General features: G+C 43.4%; 1 protein-coding gene across 1 annotated transcript; it reads right to left on the bottom strand.

Annotated features, from left to right (window-relative positions):
* Positions 1 to 363: 363 nt before the first annotated feature.
* On the bottom strand, positions 364 to 5,691 carry LOC142401861 (uncharacterized). The gene is made up of 2 exons (XM_075487322.1): positions 4,693 to 5,691; positions 364 to 2,260 (listed from the first exon to the last, which is right to left on the bottom strand). Exons 1-2 carry the CDS (start codon positions 5,135 to 5,137, stop codon positions 558 to 560), a joined length of 2,148 nt encoding a protein of 715 aa, XP_075343437.1. The 5' UTR covers positions 5,138 to 5,691; the 3' UTR covers positions 364 to 557.
* Positions 5,692 to 9,384: the final 3,693 nt, after the last annotated feature.

Below are 9,384 nucleotides of genomic sequence, written 5' to 3' on the forward strand. Positions count from 1 at the left end.
GTGGCGCTAAAGTAACACGTCACTGTCACAGACGGTTGCGTCGCATCAGTCCCTATCAATCTCATGTGCGAATGCAAACTGAAACAGTTCCCCTGGGGAAGGGCAGTTATTAGGACGAAATTCGAGGTGGACCGTTCTTAGAACGGCATTCTTAGAACGGCTCTGTCCGAATGCGGCTATTATCCTTCTTATTTTAGACCTGTTATGTATTCCTCTGTACAGTGAATTATTAGCTGTGGATTTTTACCAAATTCTCTGGTTTATTTTTACACCCAAAGAGCTATAAAAATATAACCACACAATCTTTCCTAACATACTTTAATTGGTTTTTAGATATTTGCTGTTACAAACCACACAGTAAACATCAGTTTAATGGTTTTATTGAAATTTAAAAACATGATGAGAGTGAGTTATTTACAAAGGCTGTGCAACAGAAAGTATTAGAGCAAGCCAGCGGTACTATATCCAAATTGTAGTTTTAGTGACCAGTCTTTCACTACCAGAAAAAGATTAACAAACATCTAAACACATCTCTGAGTGTTTGTCTGTTTTAGGGTTCATGCTTGGTTTTTGCTTTCCCTCCTGTCAGGAGGCGTTGAAGGAAGTACCCAGCGGTGGCAGTCTGAAAAGCTGAGGCTCTTGTCCACAGCACAGCTGGTGCAGTAGACGATCCCCAGAGCCAGCATCACTACGAGGAACACACACAGTGGCACCAGCAGGGCCACAAGCAGCCAGCTTTTGTCATGCTTCTGTTTACCTGCAGCAAATTCTGCTGTGCTGTTGGTATCCTTTGTACTGTCCACATCTGTCCCACCTGGTGACCTATTTGCAGTTTCAGCTTCGACCCCACCACTAGGTTCTCTATTTCCTGTCTTAGCATCATTATCAATTTCATTTCCTGTGCTATACTTTTGAGTTGGGGAGGGGGCTGTTTGGTATTGCCTGGGGAATACATCATCCCATTGGTTTAAATGATTATCTGACCTTTGATCCATGTCAGGGGAGACAGCAGGGGCCCCTGGGGCCTCTGTCCCCCAGTCAACGTCAAAGTTAATATCAGCTTCGAACTTGGGATGAGGAGTGAATGAGATGAACCATGGAATATTGAGCTCAACAGAGTCACTGGGGTCAGGGGTCAGAGTGGAATATTCTCCATCATCATTCCAAGGCTTGCAGGTAAGTCCATCTGACTGCAGGTCAAAGCCGCTGTCACAGTTACACTGGTACCCTCCATTGAAGTTGAGACACTGCTGCTGGCAGGGCGACACCCCCACACATTCGTCCACGTCTACACACTCTCCTTCACTGCCCAGCTCATAGCCGGGGTCACACAGGCACATGAAGGAGCCCACCGTGTTCTCACAAGAGCCCTCACAGCTGCCCTCATCGAGACACTCATCGATATCCACACACTCGCCCTCATCGTCTTGCTGATAGCCCTGGTAGCAGGTACAGTGGAAGGTGCCTGGGATGTTGACACAGAGTTGTGGACATGGTTGCTGTTGACATTCGTCAACATCAGAACATCTCCGCCCATCTGGACCCATCTGGTAGCCTGGGGGGCATGTACAGCGGACGCCCCGAGGTGTTTCCACACAGTCATACTCGCACCCCATCTCCACGCAGACCTCCTTGATGTGGGGCTGGTCAGTGGGGCTGGCAGAGTCTGAGGACAGTTCAGTCGGGTCAGTTTGGCTCAGGGGGTCAGGCCTGCAACTGTAGCCATCCTCATTTATGGTGAAGCCCTCAGAGCAGTAACAGTAGTAATCTGTGTCTGTGTTCTGGCAGTACTGCTCACACCCATGATCCCTGCTACACCAGTCCTGGCTCTGTGGTGCTGCACTGGATGAGCACAGAGGGGCATCCTTTGACCAGCCCACCGTCTCATCATCTCTCTTCATGCACAGCACCGTCTGCTCAGCAGGAGCATCTGGGTTTGAGCTGTCTGCAGGACATGGCAGGACAGCTACCGACCCATAGGGAATGTGGGTCAGCAGGGTGCTCACCAGGTGAAATGGCGTGTAGTAAACAGGTGGACCTCTACCCTCATCCTCCAGCAGTGAACACATTCCTTTGTAATTGTACTGGCACACATATCCATCCAACGGCAGTGCGCAGGAGCCATCGACCCACCGGAAATTGTCTTTGCTCTCTCGTCCGCTCTCAGACGTATGCACAGTCATGGCCACACAGCGAGGGGCTGCACAGGTCCCGGGGGTGTCTTCACGGAGCCAGTTGGTGAACTGGCCATCCTGGTCTCCTGTTGGAAGATAAAAACAGATAAAAACAAAGAAATACAAATGATATTCCAGTCAACATGTGGTTTTATTGAATTCATTTTGAAAACTCTTTACGCACCGCAGTTCACCCAATTTATGGAGGGTGGGAACTGTCAGTGCTTTGCAGTTTGCAGTTTGCAGCAATGCCTACTTTGATACTGCCACAAGGAGTCGCCAAAAACCTATTTATCAAAATCCAACACATACAGCTTTTAAAATGCCAGTTATTTTTGGAGCAACAGTATCCTTTTGTCCCTGTATTTCCATTGGGGGAGGTGGAGGCATTCGCCCCCAACAAAAACAGGGGGAGGTTTGGCTCTAAGCATCTTTTTAACAAGGAGGCAGCTGCAGTTGGTTCAATAAGCTATTTTTTTTCTCAGAAATATACCACAGCTGTTCAAGCTTCTTTATAAAAAAATGGACAGTTTATCATATTTATTAGATTTTTTGATTCATTCATTTGTTCTAGAGTTTTCCAAATTTGATAAGACAATGAGTAAATGTACATGTTATAATGCCCTATTATTGCACTCCTTGCACAAACAAAAATGAATGCCCGCCATGACTATTTCTCACAAGAACATACTCAACCCACTCCACAGTTTATACAATACTAATGCAGACAAACCTGTTATTCTGTCATTCCGAGTGAATAAAACCAAAACTACATTCTTTGGTACAATTCTGGGCAAGTGAGGCGTGAGAAACCAAATCTTTTAAACCGTGACTCTAGAAAAAATTAAAGTAAGATGGCAGATTGAAAATTTGATGTCTTCTGTTATTGTAGACCAAGGCAGACACATCTGGATTTTAGTAGGTTTGTATAATGACCAAATCAGGCTGAGGGGTGGCAATGAGGTCAAGCAAGAGGGAACTTTACTGGTTGCACCAGTTCTGTCTCTGAAACTAAAAGATTTTATGTAATAACCATCCAGGCAGCACGGAGCTGTGCAGACGGGATGTGGTATCAAAGTCTCACTGATGTGTGCAGCCAGGGGATCGGCACAGTGGTTCAATATCATGGTATGACAATAAAATGTCAAACCTCAAAGTGGTTTTTATTTCAATTTATCTTCATGAAAGATGGATATATAAAATGTCATGGATACAAAGCTACTGATTTAAATCTTTATGGTGAATATATCATTTGTGTTTTTTATACTAAGGGCTGTGAAACCAGTTTATTTAAGTGTGTAATTAGATCACGGATGGATTTATGAACACACTGATCCTCATTCCTGTTAAATCATGGTAGATCTTCCATTTGTGAAAACTTGCATCCACAGATCTTTAGTCCAACTCCAGCAGTCATTCATTTCCACATGAACTATGATCTATATTAACTAACATCTATATTCATCAAAATTAAACAACCTGACATTCTTGCAAAAAGCATATCAAAAACTTTAAATCGGCATGGTATTTTTCCTCATGAAAATTTCCTCTGCTAGTTGACCCCACCCACAATTCCACCAGCTGGGGAATGATGCTATATGCCCTACCTCCGCTATATTATACAATGGCCAGCTCTAATACTGGCCATTGCTACAGCTCATTATGTTTGAACCAAAGAGTGATTCTCAAGAAGAGGAAGCTAAATTAGATAGATTAAATTCAGGTGGAAGTAACAAAATACTAACATAATCACTTTCTGTCACTTTCAACAGTGTTAGAAATGCGCAGGCGACCAAGCCCTAGCTTTTCACCGCCCACTGGCCTGGAAATTAAAACAATTGACAATTAAATTTGTGAAGCAGCCTTCTGAAAAGTAGAGACTCGTGTCTTCCCTGGTATTTTTGATGGGACACTGCAATGTTTCCAAATAATCTAAATCCCCTTCTATCATACTTTAACATATTTTGGTAAGACATGATGGCTCACAAGTAGCTTCTCCACCTAGCTAGTGCTTCCTGCTCCACATAGTGTGCTAGCTTCTCATATCATCAATTTATTACAGTGCATGCAAATTTTCTGTACAGCCCCATCTCGCAAGAAGGCTGGATTGGTTCCACCAATCTTCTACGTAGACTATTCAGACTGTTTGACCTCTTCTTTCTGAGACTGCAGGTGGTGCTTTTCAGGTTCAAAAATGAAAACCCTTAGCCATAGCATTGATGGATGTTCATTCTCATATCAAGTGACACAAAAAGAAAATCCTATAGATATGTTTACAAGCTCAAAAACTTGAGTTTTATCAAAGGGGGACTTTAGAAGTTTCTTTTGAGATAAAATTCTGTCTGCAATTGTTACTGTAATTGTTATTATCGTCTTAGATATTTCCAATGTATTCTCTGCCTTGAGGAAATTCTATATGATCTAATTTAATAATCACCAATAAAAAACTTTATATTCAGCGATGGAGTAAAATACTGGAACAAGTAAAAGGTCAAAAGTCAAAAAGGTGAGACTTTGCCTGTAACCCAGACGAATCCTCTGAGCGGTCGGTTGGATGAACACTGACGTGGGGGTCTGTGCAGCCCAATCCAGAGGCGAAGCCTCAGCCTGGACCCTTGAGCCTCAATTGCCGCCAGAAGATCATGGACCACACCCGCTGCTTCCTTGGTATGCATAGTCGCCAAGGTCCCACCTCGCTCCCGGCAACTCCGCCCAGCCTCCCTGAAGATTCTCTTTTGGAGGAAGACAGCGTAGCATCCCTCCTGGTTACACAGCGCATCTTTCTCTGCTAGCTGAAATTGTGGCTGCTCCCCATCTGGGATAGGGTTGGGGTTAGGGATAGGGTTAGGGTTAGGGTCTTTCAGCTTCTGGCCTCGGCTTCCAGGGATGACACAGACTGTCAGCAGCCACAGGATGCACAGGAGATTCATCTTACTGAAGTTGCTCCTTATGATCTTTTGCATCCTCCACCAAGACACACAGTGTAAACTAAGCCACCATTCACAGGAATATCGCCAACAAGGTCAAAAATAGATATCCTAACAATGGAAACAAATAGTCTTTTCTGACCTCTGACCCCAACAAAATTGGACCAAACTGACCAACTCCAGACTTTTTTCTGTCCTGTCTAAGTTTTTGAATAAATAATCGGATCCGTGTGTCCTTTTATTTAAAGTAGTTTGATACAGATAAACCCAGAAGAGACATCTATTTTTTTTAATTGACCATCGATAGCTCAAACGCTGCACCCTTCAGTGCAGAGTAAATCAATCTCCATTCAAACAGTCAATACTGCTGACACTTCAGAATAGTTTTCAGCACGACCTAAAATAATCCTTTCAGAAAGTCCAATTAATTCCAGTATGGTCCAAATTACAGTCCATTGAGATACCAGTGAGATTCAGAAGGGTTGAAAAAGGCAATCTGCCCTTCAGACAAGTAAAAAAAAAGAGTCCATGTATGAATTCAATAAATTTCAGTGATAGAAATCCTGTACTCTGTCTGATCCTGCCGGGGCTTTCTTGCCACTGCAGAGTTGGCTTTCTGATGGAACCTCAGAAAGAGAGAAAGATGGGGGAGGGCGGGAAGGAGGGTGGGCTACGTAGAGGAAAAAGAATTGTGCGTTTTTGGAAGAGGGGGCTGGTAAACTGTGCAAGTGTATAAGGGTGAACTGGAGGAGATGATGGGTTTTGGGGGTGGGGGGCTCGTAGGGGAGCTGAAAGCCCTTAGATGAGTTATGAAAACCACACGGAACCGTTCTGTCCCCTATCTAGACACACATATGCACTCTCATAGACACACACAGCATTAATGCTGCACGGCATCCACAGGAGTGGAAAGTGTTTGTCAGCTTCGTGAGATGCAGAAATAGTCTCCTTGTTCCTCTGTGCTCCTCTACTTTTTCTCCTCCACCGTCTGTTTTTCTGACCACCTCACCTTTGTCTGGTTGTCATACCTTTTGTGTGTTTTTTTTTCTTAATCTCAGTCTGTCTCCATCCCTCTCTCTTCACCTTTTTTTCACACCTCCTTCTTTTCTTTTCCTGTTGCTCTACTAACTCCACACCAGCTGGAAGTTTTTACTGTCCAATGGAAACATTTTAGTATGGAGCAGGAATACCTGTTGGGCTGTGCATATTGTGTGTGTGACTTCATTCTCTCGTCATGAAATAACTTCATAAGGGCACAGATGTCTAAGAGTTCCTCACTTTTTCTGTGTGTGTGAGAGACTTTAACTTGGGGGCATATGGGGAAGAGGAAACAGGAAATGCCAGATGTGCATCAGCTTGACCTCTCCATGGTTGGGGAGCAGGAGTGACTGGTAGGGTACCTCCACTGCTGTCACATGATCCGCCCTCCATCAACGGCAAAGTCATAGACTTTTCCCAAAGAAAAAACGTGATCTATTTATTTTTCCTTTGTCTGTGTGGTGAGCAAAGCCAAAGAGTATTAAATGAAACCAATAGCTGTGAGTCTCGAAGGGAAAGTTACAGATTTAAAGCTGCCAGGTACTAAAGACTATCTTAAGGTCTATAATACACAAACAAACTAAACTGCTCAACAATAGAACATTCTATAAAAGGCTCGTTATGTTTCTCTTTGGAAAGTGTGACGCTGACACAACGTCATTTTGGCAGCATTATGTCTTTGCAATTGTCTACGTCTGGTGTGGGATGGCTGTTTTATGCTAATTAAAAAAATGACAGCACCATTTCACCCGCAGGCAGCAGCCTCTTGACAAAGGATGATGTGATGGAAAAGGGATATACTATGTGCAGTAGAAGCAGTTATTAACCACAGGCAACCTCTGTCCAAGCCTCTGTTCTCTCTGTGCACAGCAGATGAGTCGGCTGGCTGTGGCTTGTTGGTTTTGGCAGACAGAATATATACAGCCTTGTTATTCAGCAGTCTTTTCCAGTTATGTAACAGGCACTGAAACTTGAGGGGGAATGAACATAAAACCTCAAGATCCTGGAGAACCTAAAGAGCCTTTTGGGCTTGTTCCCTGCCTCCATGTCCATATCCTTCATTCTTCTCCACTTTTCTTGGACTCCCACTTATCCTCAGCTCTCTTTCCTTATTATTCTTTCATCCCCTTCGTTCCTCCTCTATCATCCTGCAACCTAATGTCCTCACCTCTTTCCTTATTTTCATCTTGCTCCTTCTTTTCCCCACATCTCTTAAAGTTTCATTATTCAGGCTACCAGTCTCTCCCCCAGAAGACCATCTTTTATCCCAAAACTTCCGCTCTTGGTCTGTTTTTTCTATCATTCAGCCTGCTTGGCTCCTCCTCCTGTTGAGACAGCCACACCCCCAGGGACACATTCCAGAAATATAATTGATAGAACAGACAAAACCTCTCCTTTCCATAGTCCTGCGCTCCCAATTCCCTTTGTTCACATTAATCTACATACAGTGTATCCAGTTCTCGCTATCTTTCAACCCAAAGACCTCTAGTGGAACATACAGAAACTCTGATTTCATATCTGCCGCCTCCTTGGTCGTAGTCTGCTTTCTTCCTCTTTGACTCCTACCCACTTGCCACATATCACCATTGGCTCTCCTACTTTCTCACCTTCCAGCTTCTACACAACTGAACAGCACATCAAAGGCTCTAAAGCTTCTACGGTTCTTCCACAGTTTACCTCATCAGCAGTGCTGTTACTAACAAGCCAGTAGCTGTTCTGGATTTCATGTCTTTCAGTAGCCACTAAACCTTGCATGTGGGGATTGATGATGTATTTAGAAAGGATTACAGACTGGACGCACCAAAGAGACAAAAGCAACCACAGACAGACGTAAAACTAAAAGGAAAGGCAAAGTTATTATAAACTGCAATGCAATACAAAGTGGCAAAATTAGCACAGACAAAAAACAGACACAAAAAAGAACACAGAGAGGCACAAACTACAAGGAAACAAATAAAAGTAAAAACTTAGACAAATATCAACTATAGAACACAAAAATGACCCAAAAAAATGAAACACAAAACTGGGCAGATCCAAAACTACAAAGAGATGAAAAGCAGACACACAAAAACCAAAATGAGCCCAAAGAAGCAGGTACGCTTTTTAAAGGACAGCAGAGGAAACAAACTGCAAAGAGAAAACAATGACCTCTTTAAAAACAAAAACAGAAGGACATGAAGTAACAGAAACAGAGAAGAGACTAAAAGACCATAGAAAGGACAGAAATGAGCACAAGAAAAAACACTAAGCACATCTGCTTTGGATGCAGTTATGCTGATACTGTAAGTCTGTGCCCAGGGGGTCGTCGTCACGTAAGTGATGTGCTCATGGCTTGTATTTTACGAGGAGACGAGTCTACAAACACACTCTGAGATCTTTGAAGCTTTGCACAAGCACACTGACGTGTTACACTAAAACTACCATCAGCTCACTCTGAACAGATGCAATGTTTGTGTTAACATCCGAACATTCGCTCGTGAACGCATTAATCAACTGCAGCTGAGACTGATCACAAGGCTATTAGTCTTACATTTTGCAATTTTATCAAAACCAAATGATGGTTCCAGATAAAAATCAGATGTTAACCACACTTAGTTAGAGCTGAAAACATGTAAGTCTGCATCAATGTCATGATGGCACTGAGAGAAAAATCAAATGTAAGCGTAATCCAAGGCACAAAAGCAAAGTTTGTGAAATAGGAAACACAGCTGTGAGCTGTAATAATAATAATAATTGTTACATGAGATGCACGTGATTGTCTGGCTGCAAGTAAACACAAAGGAGCAGGGAGTCGGGAAGGGAACTCATTTCATCTGTACAGCTTTGATAATTATAGAACGTTTGACTGCCTGTTTCTGAAGTCACTTGACTTCCCGACTGATGTCAAGGAGACTTTGCTGTTATTTCCTCGTGGTCTTGGGACTCGCACTGTTCTCGCCTATTGAAGTGCTCGTGCCATATCAAATACAGAAGGACACAGCGTTTGTTCATTTTTCCCAACCACTGGTGTCCTAATTCACTCTCACGCACACACACACTCACACTCACACTCACACACACACACGAACGAGGACACACTGAAGCAATTAGCAGCAACCTTGTGGTTAAATAATGGACTGTATGCATTCCCGGTGATTTCTGTGGGGGGAAAAAGACGATACTTTTATCCACTTCTTCTACCAAGTTCGTATGTTTAATCCTTCACAGCAGACACAAATGCTCCTCCATCCACACCCAGAGTGTCC

Source organism: Odontesthes bonariensis, chromosome 16 (assembly GCF_027942865.1).
Source record: "Odontesthes bonariensis isolate fOdoBon6 chromosome 16, fOdoBon6.hap1, whole genome shotgun sequence".
Classification (NCBI taxonomy): domain Eukaryota; kingdom Metazoa; phylum Chordata; class Actinopteri; order Atheriniformes; family Atherinopsidae; genus Odontesthes; species Odontesthes bonariensis.

Bases quoted from the DNA above. Each gene is read 5' to 3' on its own strand.
- LOC142401861 (XM_075487322.1), bottom strand. From the start codon at position 5,137: ATGCAAAAGATCATAAGGAGCAACTTCAGTAAGATGAATCTCCTGTGC. The intron at 2,261-4,692 runs GCAAAGTCTCAC...ATCTTCCAACAG, and splicing joins AGGATTCGTCTGGGTTACAG to GAGACCAGGATGGCCAGTTC.